General features: G+C 41.0%; 1 protein-coding gene across 18 annotated transcripts in view; it reads right to left on the bottom strand.

Moving 5' to 3' along the window:
- Positions 1 to 19,389, bottom strand: part of KIDINS220 (kinase D interacting substrate 220) — a 95,605-nt gene extending 76,216 nt beyond the window's left edge. For 10 of the 18 annotated variants that reach the window (XM_070451905.1, XM_070451909.1, XM_070451914.1 and 7 more), the window contains exons 1-5: positions 19,225 to 19,388; positions 13,815 to 13,958; positions 5,134 to 5,232; positions 3,884 to 3,982; positions 679 to 777 (exon numbers count right to left, since the gene is read on the bottom strand). In XM_070451905.1, coding sequence (XP_070308006.1) covers positions 679 to 777; positions 3,884 to 3,982; positions 5,134 to 5,232; positions 13,815 to 13,922 — 405 coding nt within the window. In that variant the 5' untranslated portion in view covers positions 13,923 to 13,958; positions 19,225 to 19,388. Of the gene's footprint in view, positions 1 to 678; positions 778 to 3,883; positions 3,983 to 5,133; positions 5,233 to 13,814; positions 13,959 to 19,224 lie in introns of all 18 variants that reach the window. The other 8 variants (XM_020912060.2, XM_020912061.2, XM_070451922.1 and 5 more) reach the window with 1 other exon arrangement.
- Positions 19,390 to 25,259: the final 5,870 nt, after the last annotated feature.

Below are 25,259 nucleotides of genomic sequence, written 5' to 3'. Positions count from 1 at the left end.
GATGTACTCAACCTTAAATAAATATATATTACAAACATATTTATTTTTATAGATTCAACACACTTAAGGTAATTATCTAGCCAACAGGTAAGACTAAGAAGAATGTGAAACCTTTATAATCCTTCTATCAACTTGAATAAAACTGATTTTTTTCCCAGCTGTATTAAGGCATAATTGACAAAACTGTAAGGTATCTGAAGAGTACATGATGATCTGACATACACATGCACTGTGAAAGGAGTCCCCCATCAATAAAATGATTACTTAATCTGCAGTCAGAGCAAGCTTCAAGCAAAGCAGTAATGCATGTATTACAACCAATAAGAATATACAGAAAAGTGACATGAGTATTTGGTAAATGTCTCTCTTCTTTAAAAGAGCTTAAGTTAAGAATGTATACCCATAGAACACAGGCAAGATGACAAAAGGATTTCAAAATCTCCTTTTGAAACGTTATATAGCTGTAATTAACATTTAAGTTGCTTTTTTGTTGATAAAAATTGAGGAAAAAAGCTTGAGAAAAAAATTCCCGTGTTTTGAAATCACATTCTGAATTATTATCTTTAGTAAGATTGAGATCATTTTATCCATTATGAAGTCCAAAGTACAACCAATCCTAAGTATTTCCTAAAAGAACTTACCACTTGTATTACACATGAATTTTTTGTTAACGCTTACCAGACCAGTAACACTTGGATTGGCACCATGAGAAAGCAGCAGCTCAACCACTTCAGTACGGCCTTTATAACATGCCCACATAAGAGCCGTCCATCCTCCCTTCAGGGAAAAAAAGGGGGAGAGGAGGGAAATAAAACACTGGACTGTTTCCAAGCACAAAAATGTCATTAATGAAGCTTCTTTTGTGAACATTCTCTATAAAACCACTGTTTTAAGAAATCACTACTATGTAGTTCTAAATACCCAAGCTCCCCAGGGAAATACACAATCGTATCTGGACAAAGTCCAATCTCTTAAGTCCAGTAATGATTACGCCGAAGTTTGTATTATATTTTTGGAAATTGATATAGAGAACATTCATATTGGACTCTTCTAAATTTCCAAGATTTATTTTGGCTGTTTAAGTGTTTTTCTTCAGCAAACATGCTATGTCCCTAGATGCTCTCCTCCTGGTGTGAGTCTAGATTTTTTTTCCAGAGATGGATTCCAGCCATCCCATTCAACTCCTGCATCTAAACCCATCCTATAAATTCCAGATCGGTATTGTACCTCTTGCTAAGAAAGAGAGGATACATAGGCAATGATCTATAGATCATGATTTCCAGGGCAAGCAAAGTCATTAAGTATGAATTAATGGCATGGTAACTTTCTACCTTCTAAGCCACAAAGCAACATTCTTTGTTTTAGCAGTGTTCTCTTTAGCTATCATGCGATTCAATAAAAGAGACAAATGTAATCAAATTATACTAAGAAGTGAATGTTTTGTTTGCTTAAAAAAAAAGTATTTGGACCAATCCAAATTTGGATGCAAGAATATAAACCACTTAATCCTTTTGATTCTGTTTCATCATCACAAAAGAGGTAAAATAAAATAAGCTGCTCTAATCTGAAAAAGGCAAAACTACAGAAAGGGAAAACAGACAGTGGCAGCCACCGACTGGGGAGTGGGTGGAGGGGGTGGTTACAAATGAGCAGCATGGGGGTACAGGTGAGGCCATGGAACCGCTCTGCACAGAGCTACGGTGGATGAATGACATCACAATCTGCCAAAACCCACAGAACTGAACGCCAGAGAGTGAATTTTACTGTATGTAAATCTTTAAAAAAGCAACTAAAATGTAGGAAAGACAGACAGAATACAGATCAGGATGAATTAATTATATTACAAGTATATCACACAATTACTTAGAACCTGATCCAGGTAATGTCAAAAAGCAGTATTTTGAATTCTGTAATGCTACAGACAAAAAGAACTGTATACAAACACTGTATTTAGTAGCAAATCTGTTTCTCTCAGGGTATGGGTTAGAAATTCTGAAACTATTCATTTACTAGAGTTGAACAAATAAGTAAATATTCTGTGTTGATAGTGAGAGGCAGATTTCTCACAGTCAGAAGAGTGTTACAAATTAAGAAAATGGGAAAGGCTTACTGTAGACTGGGTTCACAGTTATCCACTAAGTCTTTTCATTAAAAAAAAATACACCCACACACATCAACTGAGTCTCTTTATTAATATATATATACACACACACACACACAGAGATATTACAGAATAGACGTATGTGACATGTATGCAAAAGTTAATATACACGTATGTATTTTCTACATCTATACACTGAGGAGGACAAGAAGCAGAGACATTCCAGTAGCAGTAAGTACACCTGACATCTAGATTATTGGTTTCTAAATATCACTTTAGAATATCAAGAACTAGGGCCCCTTTGGAAACTGATTGATTCCAAGAGGGAGAATCACGGAAATAAGGCAGGGAAAATATAAGATGAACCTGAGCCTGAAGCATTTTGTAATGCAAGAAAGTGAAAGTGAAAGTCACGTCTGATTCTTTGCCACACCAGACACTACAGTCCTTGGAATTCTTCAGGCCAGAATATTGGAGTGAGTAGCCTTTCCCTTCTCCAGGGGATCTTCCCAACCTAGGGATCGAACCCAGGTTTCCCAAGTTGCAGGTGGATTCTTTATCACTGAGCCACAAGGTCAGTCCAAGAATACTGGAGTGGGTAACCTATCCCTTCTCCAGCAGATCTTCCCAACCCAGGAATCGAACCAGGGTCTCCTGCATTGCAGGCAGATTCTGTACCAACTGAGCTATCAGGGAAAGGAAATGCTAAAATATATATCTACACATATTTATTTAGAGAGACAGAGAGAACTCTTCTTTAATTTCAATTACTAAATGTAGTGGAATTATGAAAATAGAAAAATCACCTATTATTAATTCACCTGATAAACTGGTATGGTGCTTTTAATAAAATATTGGGAACTAGGTAATTCCATGAATTTCTCTTCTACTTTACATGCCAATAAGATAAGAACACTACATTTTCCTCCTGCCTGTCAGGTATCCATCCTTTGCCTAGGTTACTGACATCATCACCTTCTCTCCCTAAACTTTTATAGCGATGTACTTTCATTTCTTTTCAGCAAAAGGAAGGATACAAATAGTTCTGTATCTTTCTATAAAAATAAGTATACCATTATTTCACTGAGTTTTGAGAGTAAGTATAATACTGTAGAAGCAAGAACACTGTATAAATTATATTGTACAGTATAATATTAAGTGAAAGGAGGTGGAATGCTGAAGTTTCTTAAAAATTCAGACCACCTGTACTTAAAGCATCATCAGCAAAGTAATACATGTTTTCTCAAGGCAGTTCAATTTCAACATTTTGTAGAATAAGAAGCCTTCATGATCCTTTTCTTCACCTTTATGCTTTAGGCACATGCCAAGATCAAGTAAGAGCTAAGATGATTAAGAATCAGATCTTGAGAAACTTGTAATGTGTACAGAGGGAATATCTGAACAGTTACATTTTTAAAATAAACTTATAAATATTATTCTGAATATCATAACTTTAAGCACTGAAAATATTTTCAAAACTATACTATGTCCCTCTTAAAGTTCTCCTTAAAGAAAACAATTCTCTCATTGATACATTATAAAGAGTAATGTGTTGTCTTAACAGTATTTCAGAATTTTAAAGTCTGAAAAAAAACAGAAAATGTGATTAAGAGTATTCTAAGGAGGTACATTATCTCACCAGGGTTTTAAAGCATTCTTGATGGTCATTTCAATGCCTAACCCTAAAAACGTCATCTGACACACAAAAATACAAGACTTCACAAATATCTATTACTGTTAATAAGACTCCAGCTGATTAACAACTGTAAAGAGTATCCATACCATATCCCGGTGCTCCAAGTTAGCCCCACACTTGAGCAGTTCTTCTACAATGTGCAGGTGCCCTTCTTTTGAGGCTGATATAAGCGCTGTCCAGTTATCCTTGAATATACAGACACAAATGTTATCATTTCAAAACAAAACATAACATTCCAAAGTCAGGTAAATTTGAATTTACATACCAGAAGATCATACCAAATTGACATGATCTGACACACTCTAAGCTACTCTGAAATAACACTGAAGCATAAGCTCTGTTAAGAATTTATCTCGCTACCTATATGACTATCATGATGCAGAAATGGCTTCACAACTCTTGTGCAGTCTTTTCATTGGACTTTTAATCACTGTGTTTTTTAAAAAGGAGAAAAAATGAGTATCAAAACCTCAAAGCTAATCTGTGTGGCTACAACCATTATTATAAATTGAAATTCAAAAGCTTGTAATCAAATAAAAAAGCATGCTTACAAACCATTAAACTAAAGCCATCCCATGTGATATGCTCAAGCTATGGGATGAAGGACTGTTCTCCTTTATTTTTTAAAGGCTGCAAGTATCCTATTCTTTTATTCATGTGTACTGTCATTTAACTCAAATGATCATTCAATTACAATCACCAATTTAGTATTATCAATTTGAATTATAAAGACAAACAGAAAAACAGATGTGGCTATGTGACCCTGAAAAATAAATCCTCAGAAACAGAAAAGTAAGCCTCTCAAATAGTGATTTATCCTTCACAAATGGTATCAGAAGGGACCATATCTTTCTGACTTATCCTAGATAATGATGTTTCTAATAAGAAGATACCATTATGGGGAGTTACTTAGCAGTATGACTCTTACATGGATATCTTCTAGGCAGGCATTTAATTTTGAGTGTGTGTATATGTGTGCATGCTTAGTCACTCAGTCGTGTCCAACTTGTTGCAACCCTATGGACTGTGGCCCACCTGGTTCCTCTGTCCATGGGATTTTTCAGGCAAGAATACTGGAGTGGCTACATGTGCTCCTTATTCAGTGAGTGCTATCTATACATTAAAAAATACACAAAGAGCTGAGACTTCTCAATGAAGGTAAAAATTTCCCTCCTATAATAAATGCCCTTTTTAAAAAATCGAATTAGCATATTACTGAGCAATGTTGATACACAGCAGAATTACAATCTGTAATCTATTGCTTCTGAATCACTTCTTAAAACCAAGCAACAAAGTTAAAGAAAAGAAAAAGGCAAATGAGTAAATCAATATATACCAAATCTTCCAGATTGCAATTAGCGCCATTCTTAATTAATTCTTTCACTATTTCCAGATTGCCTTGTTCAGCAGCTATCATCAATGGAGTCTGGCCACACTAGAGACAGAAGAGACACAGAGAACATCCAGGATGCTGCATGTTAGTTAACACACCAGTTAAATATACCACCCATACATTTCCATGACGTTCAGCTCTATTTACAGCACTTAATTTAGAAACACCTCTGAATTCAAGTTTTCAGTTTACTAATAATATGAAAGTCCAAGAGAAAATGCTTTTTTTTTTTTTACAATAGCATTCATAATCTGTTTTGAGCACTGCAATTTTATTCAAAATAAGCAACATGTATAATACTAGGCACTGAAAAGCAATTTCCACTATTTATAGTAATCTCAGAATATCTATGGCAACCAAATCCTCTAACAATACAGCTAGAATATGATACACAATGTGGTTTTGCTGTATGTATAAGATGTTTTTATCAGGACCAGAGGAAGAAAACTAAAACAGTAAAAACAATACAGGTGCTGCAATATCATGGAGTTTTTTGAAGCCTTTCCTTATAACCTTAACTCATTACACTAAAGTTCCTACTAGCTACAGCAGTGCTGTCCAGCCTGTCCCCAGAATGAGTCACGGCAGTAAGACACGGACTCCAGCAGCCCTGAGACCATGGGGCAGGGCCTGGGCAGCTGGATCCTGGGACAGGTTCCCTCCAGCTGTGAGCTTCGTCTATCCCAAGTCCGGGATGCACACTATCATTTTCTGTACATGCCATGACATGAAACAGACCAGAAGCTCTGGGCTAACAGTGACAGTACTAAAGGTGCCAAAACATACGAAGGTATAAAGAAAAAAATTACATCAAAACCTGAGTTCCATTTGATAGATTAAGCACCTATTTACTGAATGTATATCAATGTGCAGGAAAACATCAGTTATTTTTTTTAAATGCTAATCTGACAATATCCCACTGCTTAAAATCCTTAATGGTTTCCTAGGCTCTTCTGGATAAGAACCAAAGTCCTTACATGGCCTCTGGTCCATGAAAATCTACCTTGAAACCTGTGCCAGGCCATTTCCTCCTCACACTTGTGCCCTCAAACTGTACGCAAGCTCTTTCCCACCTCTATATCCCTCTATCCCACCCAATTAACTATTTCCCACCTGGCATCTCTTGGGTCAAACACCAACTCCACAGGGAAGCCTTGCTAACCCGCTCTAATGTCATGTACCATGCTAATCCTTATTTGTACTTACACTTTATTTGCATGGTGAACAACTGTTATTGTATTTCCTCTAAAGGCCCTAAATTCCCCAAGGGTGGGAAGCATGTCTGTTTTGTTGAATACTGAAACTCCCCCATAAGGCGCAGTGACTGCCACACAGGTGTTCACATATTTATTGAGTAAAAGAGTGAACAAAGTCCAGAAGAATTTACAAATCTACTAATGGCAACATATGAACAAGCAAATAATCCTAGTAACAACACATGTTACTGTAAGATATAAGTAAAGAGAAACACAAAGACTGAGTTAAGGCACGCAAGTAAATCGAGTTACATACAGACACTCATATAATGATGGACGCTAAATTACATGTGGTAGTCACACGTCATTCAACTAGAGTCATTAGAGAATGAGACATTATGCATAAGTAGATTTTCCAGGTGAAAAGTTTATCCTTTAAATATTATATTTGATTACAACTTTATGATAACTGTTTTTTCTTAACGTAATGTGCACATTGCTACTTGTTAAACAGATTAACTTAACCATTATGTTTATGATTCTGAGTCATAACTACAGACATCAATCATTATACAAGGCTTGCCTCTGTCAGCGCTAATGTCTCTGACTTCCTTTCTACAGCATGTTTCTGCCTTCTAATCAACTGGGATTAAAAAAATGAAATATCAAAGTCACTGGTATAATATATATATTAAAGCCAACTAGGTGAATCTAGTCCCTAAGGACATAGGTTTCCAAGGCAAACCATTCAATGTCACGATAATCCAAGTCTATGCCCCGACCTGTAACGCTAAAGAAGCTGAAGTTGAACGGTTCTATGAAGACCTATAAGACCTTTTAGAACTAACACCCAAAAAAGATATCCTTTTCAATAGAGGGGACTGGAATACAAAAGTAGGAAGTCAAGAAACACCTGGAGTAACAGGCAAATTTGGCCTTGAAGTACAGAATGAAGCAGGGTAAAGGCTAATAGAGTTTTGCCAAGACAACGCACTGGTCATAGCAAAAACCATCTTCCGACAACACAAGAGAAGACTCTACACGTGGACATCACCAGATGGTCAACACCGAAATCAGACTGATTATATTTGCAGCCAAAGACGGAGAAGCTTTGTACAGTCAGCAAAAACAAGACTGGGAGCTGACTGTGGCTCAGATCATGAACTCCTTATTGCCAAATTCAGATTTAAATTGAAGAAGGTGGGGAAAACCACTAGACCATTCAGGTATGACCTAAATCAAATCCCTTATGATTATACACTGGAAGTGAGAAATAGATTTAAGGGACTAGATCTGATAGACAGAGTGCCTGATGAACTACAGAAGGAGGTTAGTGACACTGTACAGGAGACAGGGATCAAGACCATCCCCAAGAAAAAGAAATGCAAAAAGGCAAAATGGCTGTCTGAGGAGGCCTTACAAATAGCTGTGAAAAGAAGAGAAGCAAAAAGCAAAGGAGAAAAGGAAAGATATTCCCATTTGAATGGAGAGTTTCAAAGAATAGCTAAGAGAGATAAGAAAGCTTTCCTCAGCGATCAATGCAAAGAAATAGAGGAAAATAACAGAATGGGAAAGACTAGAGAGCTCTTCAAGAAAATTAGAGATACCAAGGGAACATTTCATACAAAGATGGGCTCAATAAAGGACAGAAATGGTATGGATCTAACAGAAGCAGAACATATTAAGAAGAGGTGGCAAGAATACACAGAAGAACTACACAAAAAAGATCTTCACGACCCAGATAATCACGATGGTGTGATCACTCACCTAGAGCCAGACATCCTGGAATGCGAAGTCAAGTGGGCCTTAAAGAAGTATCACTATGAACAAAGCTAGTGGAGGTGATGGAATTCCAGTTGAGCTATTTCAAATCCTAAAAGATGATGCTGTGAAAGTACTGCATTAAATATGCCAACAAATTTGGATATCTCAGCAGTGGCCACAGGACTACAAAAGGTCAGTTTTCATTCCAATCCCAAAGAAAGGCAATGCCAAAGAATGCTTAAACTACTGCACAATTGCACTCATCTCACACACTAGTAAAGTAATGCTCAAAATTCTCCAAGCCAGGCTTCAGCAATATGTGAACCATGAACTTCCAAATATTCAAGCTGGTTTTAGAAAAGGCAGAGGAAACAGAGATCAAATTGCCAACATCCGCTGGATCATCGAAAAGGCAAGAGAGTTCCAGAAAAACATCTATCTCTGCTTTATTGACTATGCCAAAGCCTTTGACTGTGTGGATCACAATAAACTGTGGAAAATTCTGAAAGAGATGGGAATACAAGACCACCTGACCTGCCTCTTGAGAAACCCGTATGCAGGTCAGGAAGCAACAGTTCGAACTGGACATGGAACAACAGACTGGTTCCAAATAGGAAAAGGAGTACATCAAGGCTGTACATTATCACCCTGCTTATTTAACTTATATGCAGAGTACATCATGAGAAACGCTGGGCTGGAGGAAGCACAAGCTGGAATCAAGACTGCAGGGAGAAATATCAATAACCTCAGATATGCAGATGACACCACCCTTATGGCAGAGAGTGAAGAAGAACTAAAGAGCCTCTTGATAAAAGTGAAAGAGGAGAGTGAAAAAGTTGGCTTAAAACTCAAGATCCAGAAAACTAAGATCATGGCATCCGGTCCCATCACTTCATGGCAAATAGATGGGGAAACAGTGGCTGACTTTTTATTTTTCTGGGCTCCAAAATCACTGCAGATGGTGACTGCAGCCATGAAATTAAAAGACGCTTACTCCTTGGAAGGATAGTTATGACCAACCTAGACAGCATGTTAAAAAGCAGAGACATTACTTTGTCAACAAAGGTGTGTCTAGTCAAGGCTATAGTTTTTCCAGTGGTCTGTATGGAGGTGAGAGTTGGACTATAAACAAAGCTTAGCACCAAAGAATTGACGATTTTGAACTGTGGTGTTGAAGAAGACTCTTGAGAGTCCCTTGGACTGCAAGGAGATCCAACCAGTCCATCCTAAAGGAGATCAGTCCTGGGTGTTCACTGGAAGGACTGATGCTGAAGGTGAAACTCCAGTACTTTGGCCACCTGATGCAAAAAGGTGACTCTTTTGAAAAGACCCTGATGCTGGGAAAGACTGAGGGCAGGAGGAGAAGGGGATGACAGAGGATGATGGTTGGTTGGCATCACCAACTCAATGGACATGAGTCTGGGTAAACTCCAGGAGTCGGTGATAGTCAGGGAGGCCTGGTGTGCTGCAGTTCATGGGGTCGCAAAGAGTCAGACACGACTGAGCGACTGAACTGAAGGATATAGGACTTGCACATCAGTTTTCAAAACTGCAATTCCAAAGACTCGGGGCTTTCTGTTCACCTTCTGTGGTCACAGGCACATTTCAGATAGTTTGCAAAGAAAGGTGCTTTTAGAGTATGAGGGAAAAAATTAATTAGATGTGTATTAAAAAAACATAATACAAAAGAAAGTGAGTATAAATGTGATTAACTAGAAACAAGCTAAATGAGACTTGAACAGTCATAAATTTCTCTTGCAGAAACTACCATTTGTCTACCCAGTATCCAGAGCAACAGGATTTTGTTCAGGGTGGCAGTCTGCTCAGCGAAAAAAACCTACATTGTTCGGCCTTACTTGCAGTTGGAAACCATCCATGCTACCACTCTAGTGAGATCTCCTGGGAAAGCTTGATAATTAGACCAACTCAGCTGGCCTGTGCCCTTTTCCTTCTTGCCTGATATGTGGACACAATGCTGCAGCTGTATCAAGACTGATGATGGGAAAAACTGGCACGCACAGGAGTGGCCAGAAGGGCAGAAGGAGCCTGGGAAGATATCCTGAGACCATTATACCAACTTCGGAATGACTCCTCCAGCTTGTCATTACATGAGAAAAGTAAGACCTTAGTTTGATTAAGCCACTATTTGGGGAGTTGTTATATGCACTCAAAAGCAATCCTTAACCTTTTATAGCTTCATTATCCAAATAAATAAGTGATTCTCAGGAAAGGCTGCCATAAGTTTTATTAATCTGAAAATACAGAATGATATTTACCTTGTAAGTTATGCCTTATGACAAAACATATTTATTCTATTAGTTCTGGTTTAAGCCATCTAGTAACTACAGTTGTAGAGACAGTGACTCAGAAACAAACAGTCATGACAACTTGATTCTTTTACTTCAATGTGAATCACTAAAGGCCCCTTCCCCACCTAACCCACCACACACATCTCAGCAAATGTCTAGTCCATTTCTTTCCCAAAAAATACAGGATCACATAACTCATAGAACCCCTACTCTACTGGTAAGAACCTCAAACCAAAACACACCAAAACAGAACACCGCCATGCCAACTGAAGTTCCCCACAGCAGGTACCATGCTTTATCTCAGCTTCCCAGAAGCTACAATGCAAAAACACCTGCTATTCAGCATCTTTTTGGTCTTCCCAGTTCCTGGGTTATCCCACTTGTATTCAGGTGTGCTGTGCTGTGCTCAGTCACTCAGTCATGTCCAGCTCTCTGCGACCCCATGACTGTATATAGCCCGCCAGGCTCCTCTGTCCATGGGGATTCTTCAGGCAAGAATGCTGGAGTGGGTTGCCATGCCCTCCTCTAGGGCATCTTCCCAATCCAGGGATCGAACCCAGGTCTCCCACATTGCAGGGAGATTCTTTACTGTCTGAGCCACCTTACTGGACTTAAGTAACTATTGCCTTTTAAAGCAGTGGCATTCTGAGGATAGCTACTTCTTCCAGTAATTATAGTGAAAGTAAAACATTTTTAAATTCTCCTTTGAACTTTACTTCAGGGTCTCTACTTGTAAGCACATGACAAAATTCATCTCTTGAACTTGAGTCCCATTTCACTTTCTTCAACAGGAGAATAATGTTAAACCTCAACACTATACCCCTGTATCAAGAAGAGCTGATAGTGACTTTTTGCTCTTTTCAAAAATAATGTTAAATTAAAGCCCTTCACTACTCTACGAAAGGCAAAGACCTGCCATCATAGAGAATATTCATACAAAGGGCAAAGACCTGCCATCACTGACAATATTCAGAGGCCATGAATTTTATCTAGTTTACAAATAAAGCAGAAAGGAAAGAAGGGAGAAAACTGGTATTTACTAATTGCAACCAATTATATGCTAAGGACAGCAAGAGGCAATTTCCCCCACATTATTTTCTTTTATTGATAACATTCAAGAAACCTTTAGAAAACTGATAACCAAACACATTAAATGAGGTAATTACATACTTCATTTTTTAAAGGTGAGAAATAAGGAAAGAAAGTTTAAGCAACTCTTTAGAATTCAATAAAAATTAAATTTTATCAGAAGCAGTAGAAGCAATATGCTAAAAAACAAAAAAAAAGGCCTTGAAAAAGTTACTTTCTCTATAACCTTCACAGTGAGCCATAATTTAACAATGCCAGGCTGTTTCAAAGTATTATTTTAAAACTCCAATTTTAACTGACATAATACTAAACTAGAGGTAAATTATCATTAAAACTCCTTAAATGCCACTGCATGCCTGATAACATTTTAAGTTTTTTACCAAATACACTTTATTCTTTGTGTGAATAAGATCAATATAATTTTGTGCTTATTGTGTATTATTTTTCTCCTTCCAAGTGAAGCTATTTTCTCAATATTCCCAAAGAAGTATCTAAGAAGTAAAGCTTAACTTTTTAAACTATCATTTTATTATTCCAAACATACTAATGCCAATAGAATGACTACTTCAATAAGCAGCTCTTTTAAAACAACAAACAATCTCCAATTGTAAATTTTATCTCATTTATGTGTAACAACTGTTAACTATTCATAATCATAGAAAAAAATAATGATGTAAACTAACCAAAATACAGTTTGTGCAATATATAAATATTGAAAATACAGACATCATCATTAGATGAACTTATTCTGAAGACTCAAGGAAGACAAAAGGGCATAAACAAATCATAGCCTGTTTGATGTTAAGACAGAATAGCATCCAATGTGGATTTCACCAGGAAGTATCTTCAGGCGGAATCTGAGAGATTAAGTCGTTTATTTGTAAGTTGAGATAAGTTAGTATAATTCTTTACAGAACTGCTATGCAAATTAAATGAGCTAAGTGTATAGTTCCATTACCATATTTACATAAATACTGAATAAAACATGAGTTATCATAATTGAATTGCTCTAATAAAATTTTCATACCATTTTTCAATGACTGCTAATATTTTAAAAAATTAGGTACTCTGTCAATAATAATGTAATAACTGTTGATTCAGTAGCTTTGAAAACATTTATAATATTTGCATACCCATGTTCATGCAGCACTATCCACAACAGCCAAGAAAAGGAAACAACCTGAATGTCTATCAGTGGATAAATGTATAAACACAACATGGTATCTACATATGAAAGTGAAAGTCGCTCAGTCACGTCCAACTCTTTGCAACCCCACAGACTATACAGTTCATGGAATTCTCCAGGTCAGACTATTGGAATGGGTAGCCCTTCCCTTTTCCCGAGGATCTTCCCAACCAAGGGATCGAACCCAGGTCTTCCACAATGCAGGCAGATTCTTTACAAAATGAGCTATCAGGGAAGCCCTTCTACATATAATGGAATAGTATTCAGCTTTAATATGGAAGGAAATCATGTCACATGCTCCAACATGGATGAACCAACATGTCATTTAGGATGTTATACTAAATGAAATAAGTGAAAGTCACTCAGTTGTGTCCAATTCTTTGCAACCCCATGAATCACAGCACGTCAGGCCTCCCTAGTTTATTAATCCCTAAAATGTTGCAGCTCAGCTGTTCACAATAAAATTACCATTTATCTGCTAGGATTGTTGAACAGAAATATCTAATACAAGTTAATGAAAACAATAAATATTTACTTCCCAATCTTAGTAAATAGAACACACAACCTATTTAGCTGTCTCTTAAAGATGCAGGCCTTTAAAATTCCAAGGTGTGTATAACAAACAACTAAGGAAGACAGCTGAGGCTCCAATAAAGAAAATATTTCAAAAAGCCCTAATAGTGTCTGGTTAATCTATTTTTTCTCATTCATCTTTTATAAAAAGATTGGGATTAGAAGCCCATCTAAAGTTTTCTAGAAATACTTCTGATTTCGGTAATAATTCTTGAATCATTCTTGAATAGTGATTATTCTATCTGGGAAAAAAAGTCAACCACAATTCTCAATCATAAATCTAAATCATTAATTCAATGCTCAGTCATTTATAGAAGTTCAGGTATATTTAAAAGGTACAGAATTCAAAGTACTTTTAACTGTGAGAAGTTATGTCAGTATTACTGAGGGTGAGAACTGTGTATTTCTTACTTACCTTTACACTTTTAGCACAGTGCCTTACACTTACTTAGTACGTAGTCCACAAACATTTGTAAAAAGAATTAAACTTTAGAAACTTGGTCTTACCTCATTTCTCTCATCAACATCTTTGCATTTCTCAAGAAGAGCTTTCAAAGCAGGAATGTTTTCTTCTTCTACATAATTTATTACACTCTGTGATATTAGAACTGACATTTTCACAGAAAGCTATAGTTTTCTTTACTCCAATACCTGTTAAAGCAGATTAGACAAAATACATGTAATTTTGGATTGGGGAAAAAAAAAGATACGACTAACTATATCTTTCCTAACCTTAGGCTTGTACAAATACACCTCCACTGGCAGGAGTGAAAACAAAGCCCCGAAGCTCAGCTGTCAAAATGTCCAACCCCCTCTTCCCAAGACTCAAACTCATTTCACTCTTAACTCACTATTGTTCTTCAGTCACTAAGCTGTGTACAACTCTGCAACTCCATGAACTGCAGCACACCAGGCTTCCCTGCCTTAACTCATCCACACCCCCAAACTCCAAATCCATCCCCCAAACCCACCCCTCATCACCCACAAACAAGAGAAAGCACTCCACTGTTCCCCCTGCTATATAATCCCAATCAGTCAATGGCCACTCCAACTCCATCCTTCTAAGGCCAAAACCTTGGAATTATGAATGACTCATCACCTCCTCTTATACTCTACATTCAATCTACGAGCAAACTTTTCGGTTCTACTTATAAAATATATTTCACATCTGATTCCTACTCAGCAGCTCCATCACAACCACCCTGGCCCAGCCACCGCGACCTCTCACCTGGATCCCAACTGCTCTCCCTACCTCCCTTGTGCCTTTCTGACGGTCTGCTCCACAAGGCAACCACAGACGTCTTTTGAAAATGTAAGCTGGGCCAGAGCTTCTTAAATCATTATATTCATCAGAATCACCTGAAGAGCTTGTGAAACAGATGCCTGGGCCCTTCCCTCGGAGATTCTGACAAGCAGGTCCAGGTACAGCCCTGGCACCTTTAACAAGCTCCCAGGTGGTGCTACCACTGTGGTTGCTGACCGAAGAACCACACCTTAAGCAGTACTGAGTCAGATTGCATCCTTCCTCGCTCAAAGTCCTCCAGTGGCTTCCCAGAGCCCTCCAGGTAAAAATCGAATGTTTGACCTTGGTCTAGATGACTGTAAGTGACAGGGTGTTAACACTGCTGACCTCATCTCCTACCCCTCTCCCTCACCACGTCACTGTTTGAACATGCCAAGCACTGTGCTATGCCCAGGCCTCTGGCGAGTTTTTCTGTCTAAATTCCTCCTCCACCAGACCGGCACACATAGGCCTCTCCCACATGAAATTAATATGAATATAATTACAGAGACCATGTGCACCCTAACTTTTTATTTTACACCTAGTGAATCTGGTTAATGCATAGAAGAGAGTTCTTTGTACTTTTTGCAATTACTTTGTAAACACACACACATATGTCTGACAAGTCCTTATCTGGATCAAATTTTTTTTTTTCAGCACAAAATCCCACAAGACTAGAATGAGTAAAGAAAAGTAGTAACAGACATTGACCAATTATTTAAAAAATTGAAAATCTTAGATTTTCAAATCTTACCTCTCTCCCCAGTCCATTATGTGGATTATATGTATATCACCTTGAGACATATAAAACTTAACAGTCATCAGTCATAGACAGTGACTTAGATTAAGACATACATTCCTTCAGACTAAGATTAAGTAGAAAATGGTAATAAAATTTTTTATAAAACCAACTTAGAAATTGAAGCTGCACACCTTAAGCTACCAGAAAGATACTCTTTAAACAAATCTCGTAAGGAAAAATGATCTTTGTTATATAATTCTGAGGAAATGCATGCAATTCTACACTGCTGTAATTGAGTAACAGTCCAATCTAACAGTAGTCTGCTGAAAGGTTATGATCTGCCATGCACTGTGCTTCAGGTTATCACTGGTAAGTTGAACAATACACTATTCCTGCCCTGGAGAGTCTCGGCGCTCTTTAAAGTACTGGAGGAGAAAAGGGGTATTGGGGTAAGAAACAGCCAAAATAAAATTGGTAAAATGCTGATAACTGTTGGCTGGACTTGGGGGATGGTTACGTGAGGGTTCATTAGCTCAGGGGTTCCTCACCCCCATACTGGGGCCTGCTGGGAACCAGGCCACACAGCAGGAGGTGAGCAAAGGAAGCTTCATCTGTACTTGAGGCCACTCCCCAGCACTGGCATTACCACTTGAGCTCCACCTCCTGTCAGATCAGGGGCAGCATCAGATCCTCACAGGAGCATGAACCCTATTGTGAACCATGCTCACAAGGGATCTAGGTTGTGGGCTCCCTATGAGAGTCATCCTGAAACCGCCCCCCACCCCCTGGGTCTGTGGAAAATCTGTCTTCCATGAAACTGGTTCCTGGTGCCAAAAAGGTCGGGGAGCGCTGCATTAGATGCTGCTCTGTTTTGTGTATGGGCGGGGGGGGGGGGGGGGGGGGCAGATACTAGAACAGACCTTACAGATCGTTGAACATCACATGCCTGAAATCTGGCAATCTCTGCATTCTCCACCCGTCGCTTCTTTACTGTTAAATTTCTTAATGGAAGCAACTCACCTTCACAAATTCAGAAGTACCTAAAACAGTTTCTTGTGCATATTAAAAGAACTGATAAATGTTGTCTGAACTGAATTTGATCAAGTCACATCACATTTTATTAACTGAACAGGACAAAACCATCTGCCACAGCTATCAGTTATAAAATGACTCCCATCAGCCAGACTTCTAACAAATCAAGACTTTGATCGCAAGTGTGCCCATAAATCAGATGATGTTCTTAGAAGGGCCCCATCCTTCCCTCAGAGGTTTCTTTCAGCTCTGCTTTCCCTCTTAAATGAATCCTTTAAACAGGTTCTATTATCACCTATCTCAAAACACACACACACACACACACACACACACACACACGAATCCTTTAAACAGGTTCTAGTCTCACCCATCTCAAATACACACTATTCTCACCTATCTCAAAACAGACACACACACCCCCATTCTTCACGAGAGCACGCGCGCGCACACACACACACACCCATTCTCCATATGAGAGCATCCTCAGAGATTACCTGTCAGCTTCAAACCATTCTCCCCTTCGCCTTAAGAAAACCAGGATCTTCCCCTCATCCAGACAAACTCCTTTGCCCAACTCATCCCACCACCCCCACCCCCACAGCCCAGAGACAGCCTAGAGGTCTCAATTTCAAAGTCCCTTCCCCCAGGGAGGTCTCCCTGACCACCCACCCTCCTCCCAGACCAGCTTAGGGCCTGCTCTGCTCGCTCCTTCCTTTCTCTACTACCATCAGCCACATCCAGGAATGAGCATATGAGGACATGTGACTGTTCAAAAAGATAAACTTAGCCAATCAGATTCCTCTCTCTAAACCTGGAAACTAGAAACCAGATACCCAGTCATTACAGGCCAAGAACAAAATGTTACAGTTTTGAGGCAGCCAGGCAGCAGAGAGAGGACTGGACAGATGTGAACGGAGAAAAAGACTTCTCCAGAGAAAACAAATGAGGCCCCTGAGAGAGCTACAGAAGGTGGGAGCTGCTTTAGATCCCAATTTCTTGCTGATTCTCAGTCAGTCCTATACACTACCTTTTCCCTGAGGTAAAAGAGTAAATCACTGTTCCCTGCCTTCTAAACAGCCCTAACACAGAAACAGAGAAAGTGACAAAGAACTTGAGCAAAAGCAGGGAAGAGGGGGATGGACACTCACATGATCCCAGGAAAAGCTTCCCCCAGTACTGTGTGCCATCCTGAATCAGAACCCTAGAGACAGACAAGTCAGGGAACCACCAAAACAGCCTATGGGAGAGGGGAAAGGCGCTAGGGATGGAGAAGAAATGAGAGACAGGAACTTGATCAGGATAAAATCCCCCATATTGGACCCTTCGACCTACTGAAATATCTAGAACAAAGATTCTGGATGTAGAAATTTTAAAAATTATGTGATCTGAAATGAAAGACCAGGTCAAAGATGACTAGATACCAAACACCGGTGATGGGAAGATGGCAGTCCCATAAACAAAAAATAAAGCAAAGTCAGGAGAAAGTTTCAGGATTTTCCTCTGCTTGGTTACTGCCCCCTCCTTCCCCACCACCCTTGCTAGGTGAACAAGACCAGGCTGAATGTGAGGTGCTCCAAAAAAACCTCAGTTGGAGAATCCACCCAGGATTAGGAAAAACAAATCTGGAAATCACTCAGAGTGTAAAACAAAGGTTCTCAAACTTGTATGCAAAGTTGCTGGGGAAGCTTGCCAATATACATATTCCTTCGGTGTTTACCCCAGTAGATCTGGGGCCCAGAAACTGAGATTTTAACAAGTACCGCAGAATGATTCCGATGAAGGTTTCCATGCTGGTAAAGCTAGAGAACAAAGAACACAACCTTGCCGCCGCACTTCTCAACCTTGGCTCTGCATCAGATCTCCTCAGGCGCTTTAAAAAAAAATTTAGAGGTCTCAACCTCAGTGTTGTCCAAGTTGAGGGAGTGACAAAACGCATTATAATTACCGTCGAAAGGTGGAGATGGGGGGTGGGAATCCTGAGCCACACCCCAGGTCTGCTGAATGGGAATTCTGAGGGTAAGGCTGAGAAAGCCACATTTTTAACCGGTGCCCCTAGCGGCTACCAAAGACGGCTCCATAGTTTTTAAAAAAGAGGTTTAAATAATAATAGGTTTAAACCTTTCTATATGTCAAAACAATCTGAAAGAAAACTAACCGAACGTCAGTAGCTGACAAAAAAGTCGCTTCGCTGTAAAGAAATCATAGAAGCATCGTAATCAATGGCTCGCTGATACTTAGCTGAAATAACGGCCTGCAGCGGACAATGGAGTAATGGAGCCTGGTGAGAAAACAAAAAGCGAGAAAACCCAACCACCACGCCCTTGGAAAGGCCAGGGAAAGGAACCTGGGACGCCTGCCTTCGCGCGACCGGCCATGGTGGTTCTGGAGGTGGTGGTGGGTGTGCCTGCGGCAGCCCCGTAAAAAACAAACGAACCAAAAAAAAAAAAAAAAAAAAAACCAACCCACCGGTGTCACACACATCCCCCATCGCAGCCCCAGAAGAGGCTGACCACCTGGGACAGCAAGTCCGAGACCGTCCTAGGGCCCCCGGCAGGTGCGGACCCGCCCCAAGAGCCAGGCCCCGCGTCCTCGCCCGCCCCCTACCTTCCCGAACCCAGCCGCGCGCCCTGCGTCGCCCCCTCCTCACCCGCCCACGCTTCCTTCCCCACACCCGGCCTCACCCTTCCTCAGCAGGCCTTCGCTCCCTCCCCGCCCGGCCGCCGCCGACTCTCCTCGCTCGACGACATGCCCCTACAAACCAGGGCTTCTTTCCTACCGGCCTCGCCCCCCTCACACACACACACACAGACACAGACACACACACACACACACCGCCCCTCCCCGCGGACCACCACACTGACCGTCTCACAACCTGGCCCCAAAACAGCGCCCACCGCTGAGGCGGAAAGGAGCCGCTTTGCCGCAGGTGCTGTCAGAAGACTAGAAAGGGGGTGACGGCGGCTTTCGGCGTCCCCTCACCACACCCGGCAGCCATTTTCAAGCTATCGCCCAGAACTGACAGGTCACGTGACGCTGGGCTGCGGGGCGGGGTGACGGGTGGCCACGCCCCCTGCCGGCCGACCCGGGAGCCCGAAGGAGGCGAGGCTGCGGGTGCAGGAGAGGCTAGCGGCCCTCTGCACCTTCCCTCCAACCTCGAAATAGATGTATTTTGGCAAGATCCCCAGACAGTATATAACGCATCGTCACCGTCACTCTCCATATTCTGGCGAGTTTATTATCCCTGCTCACCATTATCATCAAAGCTTATGCAGAGAAATAAACCGCAATCTTTAACTTCAAAACATATTGCCGGTGGACGCCGGCTGAAATCCCTCCCCAACCCAGAGCCGCTGCGGGGTCTGTAATCCTGGCGCCCAGAGCCACTACCTGCTGGCTTTCTCATTTTCCCCCTCTACAGTACCGCAGCCCAGCCTCGCCCCAGCCTCGGCACAAGGGACCTCTGAACTGCCTGAGGCCAAACGACATTGACAGCTTTTCCACTCACAGTTTCCTTGACCACTGCCTCCTGAAATGTTCCCTTCCCTGGGCTTCTGTGACTCTGATTCTCCTAATTTCTCTCGCATTTCGCCTCCCTCAAATTGGTTGATTGTTTCCAGAGTTTAAAGCTCAGCGCTGGAATCATCAGCCTCCGACCTGGTGTGATTCTCTGGTGTGATCACACCTGGTGTGACCCTGGTGTACTGACGCTGGCGGGGGACCTGGACAGGAATTGGGAAGATACACACTCCCTCCTCTGCCCCTCCCTGATGTCACCCAGTCAGCCCACTCCCTGACCATAGCCACTTTCAGCACCCCTGATCTGTTTAAAGGCTTCAGAAGCTCCCCAGCAAGACTATATCAAAAGCCCCCAATTACCCTCCCCTGCCTCTGGTGGCGCCCCACTGTTTCCCCAGGAGACTGGGGATCATGTCACTTGGATTAAACTTCTCTGCAGCCTTCAGTTTCCATACAGCAAATTCCCTAATAGAACTTAACACATGAGGCTTCCCTGGAGCCGGCCCCTGCCAGACATCTTGCCATCCCACTGTCCACCACTCTCCTCTGCCCTCATCCCAGGCTGGCAAGTTCAGTTCCTGGAACATGTGAGCCATGCTAGGTCTCATCTCCACTTTGTTTCCACAGTGCTGTTCTCTCTCCACCTCTTGTCCAGCAGAGTCCGACAGATGAATTCTTTTTGTCTTTAAGAAGGCGGCCCTCTCTTGTGTAGCTTTCTGTGTGACCGCAAAAAGAGTTCATCATCCATCTTCTGTATTAACTTCTTAGTCTACAGTCCTGGGGCACAGGAGGTACTAGAAAGTACGTGTTAAGGCATGTTTAGCCTGTCTCTCCCCCACTGTAAGTTCACTCCATCTTTAATCCACACCAGTTTCCCTCACCTGGTTTAGAGGAGTGAGTGGCCTAGGCAAGCCTTCAAGGAAGAAGAAGCACAATTTAAGACTCTATCACACACATTGGGTGCCATCTCAGGGTCCCCGGCATCCACACCTGATGTGGGACTGGATGTTGCCCCTTTGTTGGCTTTTTCCATAAGTTGTCAGATTGATTCATTAGGAGATGATTTTCAATAATGCCCAAACTTGGGACATCAGAATCATCCTTAGTTCATTTTTCTAAAAATCAAAACTTGACTCTTGCTGGAGATTTTTTAAATATCTCCGTAGCTGATCCCAATGAAACACCGTTCTCAATCTTCAGTTTTATCCCAGTGTGTCCAAATAAGTGATTTCAAATGTTAATGTCCTTTTTCAATGGCAAACAATCTTTTGAGGACCTGCACAGGAGAGCAGGTGGCCTTTTAGTAGGACTGTTTGTGAGAGCAACAGGGGAACTAGAATCTGTGGTTTCATAGGGATCTATGGCCCCAGTATGGGAGCTGGGGCTTTCACTATAATGAACCATCTGAAAAATCAGCAAGGCATTTGACAGGCTTTCTGTTGTTGTTGTTGTTGTTGTTGTGTTGTTCTTTTTTTAATATATTTTAATGAGTGCATTTCAATATCATGGTGTCTTTTGTTGTTGTTGTTCAGTCACTCAGTTGTGTCCGACTCTTTTGCAACCCCATGGACTGTAGCATGCCAGGCTTCCCTGTCCTTCACAATCTTCCGGAGCTTACTCAAACGCATGTCCATCCAATCTGTGATGCCATCCAACCATCTCATCCTCTTTCGTCCCCTTCTCTGCCTTCAGTCTTTCCCAGCATCAGGTCTTTTCTGATGAGTCGGCTCTTGGCATCACATAGCCAAAGTATTGGAGCTTCAGCTTCAGCATCAGTCCTTCCAATGAATATTCAGGGCTGATTTCCTTCAGGATTGACTGGTTTGATCTCCTTGCAGTCCAAGGGACTCACAAGAGTCTTCTCCAACACCACGGTTCAAAAGCATCAGTTCTTCGGCAGTTAGCTTTCTTTATAGTCTAACTCTCACATCCATACATGACTACTGGAAAAACCATAACTTTGACTCTATGTACATTTTTTGGCAAAGTATTTGGTGTCTTTTGTAATCATATTTATTTTATCAATCTAAATATATTGTGAGAAGAGAATCATAGGTCTTACCTGTCTGCCAAAAAGAACTGTAACGCAAAAAATAGTTAAGAATCCCTGAGCAACAATATTAAAAATGAGATGAGACTCTAGACTTCCTGACACCTTCCAAGATACCATGCACGAAAGGCTGCACTCTCATCTCTCAATGGTTAAATTTGTTTCCAGCATTCCCAGTACTGGGAAAATCCAGGTTGCTGTGCTTCTAAGAACATTGTCTATACATCAAGCCTTGCCTTTGAGTTTTTTGATGTTCTGAGCTACTCTTGAGCACAGATTGGCTCTTCCCTGGGGATTTTAACAGGCTTTCTGGATGAGTTTGTGGAACCAAAGGCAAAATGTGGATTATCTATCAGCAGGTGGACACTAACAGGTCTCCGTGAGGTGTGTGGGCTGGGAAATGATGCCTCGGGGACACAGGGATCTCAAGTCCCTGAGCACTCCCCCTATGGAACATCTTTTTGAGAAGAACTGCCCCCATGACCTCAGCTTCCAGCCTCCCTCACCACTGCCACCCCCAGCCCCTTCACCCTGTAATCTCTCACTCCAGCAGCACCCCCTGGTTGGTGAACCAGCTGCTCCACAGCAAGCCCAGGGGGCTGGCTTTAGGCCGGCTCCTGCCCTCCAGGTATGAACCACAGGGAGTGGCATGGAACCGGTACAACCAAGGCACCAATCTTGGGGATAACTGGAATACAATGGTAGGTGAGAGGGTGAGGTGGGACAGGATGTGGTGGTTCTCCAGCTTAGGCTGTCCCAAGCACCACACCACCACAGATCGGGGCTTGTCAGTCAAGAGCTTTGCAAACCACAATCTAGAAGTGGGACATTCCTTCTCAGACACTGACAAGACAACTGCCCATGCTGCCTAAACCCCCTCCCTGCCTCTTCCTGCCAGGTAAAAATCCTGAAGGTACTCAGTATACAAATCGTCCTTTTAGGAACATTTTCAAATCAGTCCAGTTGACAGCCTGGAAAGAAGCTACTAGAAACAGGCTTTCCTTTAGTGAACATTTGAGTGGAGGAGGAGGGTGGAGTATGAGGATGACAGGAAAGTGGAGGAATCCTGGAGGGAGAATGGGTTTATGGACTAGGGTCCCCCTTCCATGGGCTTCCCAGGTGGCACTAGTGGTAAAAAAAAAAAAAAAAATCACCTGCCAATGCAGGAGACATGGGTTCAATCCCTGGGTTGGGAAGATCCCATGAAGGAGGACATGGCAACCTGTTGCCCTAAAGGTACAGGAGCAAGCAAAGAGAATGAAAACAGAACATGAAATCTAGTGCAACAGATCAGGGGACCTGCAGCCTCTATTGGACGGAGATGCAGAGTCCACTCTGATTCCAGCTTTTATTCCTAATTGCAGACTACAAAATTTTCTTTGATCTATCTTTCCCAAGACAATACATTGACATAGTCCAGATCTCCTTGTTTTTACCCCAGGCCATTCCCTTCTGGGATAGTCTCAGGAACAATCAGCAACTGCATAGACAGTGTTCATACCTAATGCCAACCTGACCCGGTGTTCCAAGGTCCATGCTTTCATGATCCCAGTCATACTCCCTTCTGGGTCTGGCCTTAGGGTCTATAGCAAGGCTATTATTCTAGGAAAAATATGAAAAATAATCATGAACACAGTTTCTTGATATATGCTGTTTTTCCAGGTGCTATTTCTATGAAATTTCTCAAGGTTGTGAAAGTACATTATTAGGAATTCCCACTCTAGCAACCCACTCCAGTATTCCTGCCTAGAGAATCTCATGGACAGAGGAGCCTGGCGGGCTATAGTCCATAGCGTTGCTTCAAAGAGTCAAACTTGACTGAAGAGATTTAGCATGCACGCATGCCTCCGCTCTATGCCAAGACTAAACTGGGGAAGGGAGAAACCCTATATTCAGGGGTTTTATTAACAGTCCAGATTAGGCATTTCATTACTAAAATAAGGATTTTTTAATGACCAAACGTGATTAGGTGCTAGTCAATGCTCCAAGACTGAGGAGAAAAGATTATGAAAATTATAAGACCAATCAGAAATGTTGTCCAGGAAACAAGTAGACAGGGAGCATTTACAGGAGCTGTCCTCAGGAAAAATAAAGTGGTTTTTAAAAAACTTTTTTAATTCCCTTTTTTATTGGAGTATAGTTGATTTACAATGTTGTGTTAGTTTGTGCTCTATAGCAAAGTGATCCGGTTATACATGTATATACATTCTTTTAAATATTCTTTTCCATTATGGTTTATCATAGGATACTGATAAAGTTTTGTGTGCTCAACAGTAGGACCTTGTTGTTTAAAGTTGCATTTTAACTCCACTGTAGCCCATTCTTCTCCGTTTACATAGTGGTTACATTTAGTAAATTTTATCTGCTGTGATAATAAATATTTTCTCACTTCTGCCAAATACCGTTGACTCCTTTCATATTTGTGGACTCAAAGCCTCATCTTGTGATGATATGACGGTTGTAAAATAGAACTGAAATTCTTTCTCCTCAATTTTGTTTCAAATGGATCACTCTCTCCATTGGTCTTTTTGGAGTTTATGCAGCTCGCCTAGATCTTTCTGGCAAAGGCACCAGGGTTTCTTGCTTCAGAATCATTCAATCACCTCAAGGCTCTGGCTTTCCTACTTGCCATGTGATATTATGGAGAGGGAAGAACATGAGTTAGCTTTCAATTCCTTACCACTTCCCATCAAGGCTGTAATTTTAATCACACTTTCATCTGTTTCAACAGGATCAGCATATTGAGATAATGACTTCAGCAGTCCAGTCTTTTCACATGATTTCAATTTCATTGTACATCAGATTTTCCACGGAAATCTTAAGATGTTTCACACACCACCTTGCTTTAAAAAAATGTTTTTCTTTGACTAAAAAAAGAATATGTGTTCATTATAAAGTATTTGAAAAATACAGAAACATTTGAAGAAGTGATCTCCCTTAACTTACCACTCAGAGTTCCCTGACTTCTAAAAAAGAGATTTGAAACAAAAAGGCCAAGGAAATCTGAATAAAGTGTGGACTTTATTTAACATTGGTTTAGTATTGTGGCTAATGTGAGATGTTAACCATTGGGAAACATGTGGAGTGCATGGAAATGCTATCCTATCTTTACCACATTTTCTGTAAATCTAAGAGTATTCTAAAAAACTTAGTGTATATATATAAAGTATTTGGTATATGCTTAGTCACTCAGTTGTGTCCAATTCTTTGCAACCCCATGGACTATAACCTGCCAAGCTCCTCTGTCCATGGGATTCTCCAGGCAAGAATACTGGAGTGGGTTGCTGTGCCCTTCTCCGGGGGAATCTTCCTCACCCAGGGATCAAACCT

Source organism: Odocoileus virginianus, chromosome 2 (genome assembly GCF_023699985.2).
Source record: "Odocoileus virginianus isolate 20LAN1187 ecotype Illinois chromosome 2, Ovbor_1.2, whole genome shotgun sequence".
NCBI lineage: Eukaryota > Metazoa > Chordata > Mammalia > Artiodactyla > Cervidae > Odocoileus > Odocoileus virginianus.
This window is presented reverse-complemented; position numbering and strand designations above follow the sequence as displayed.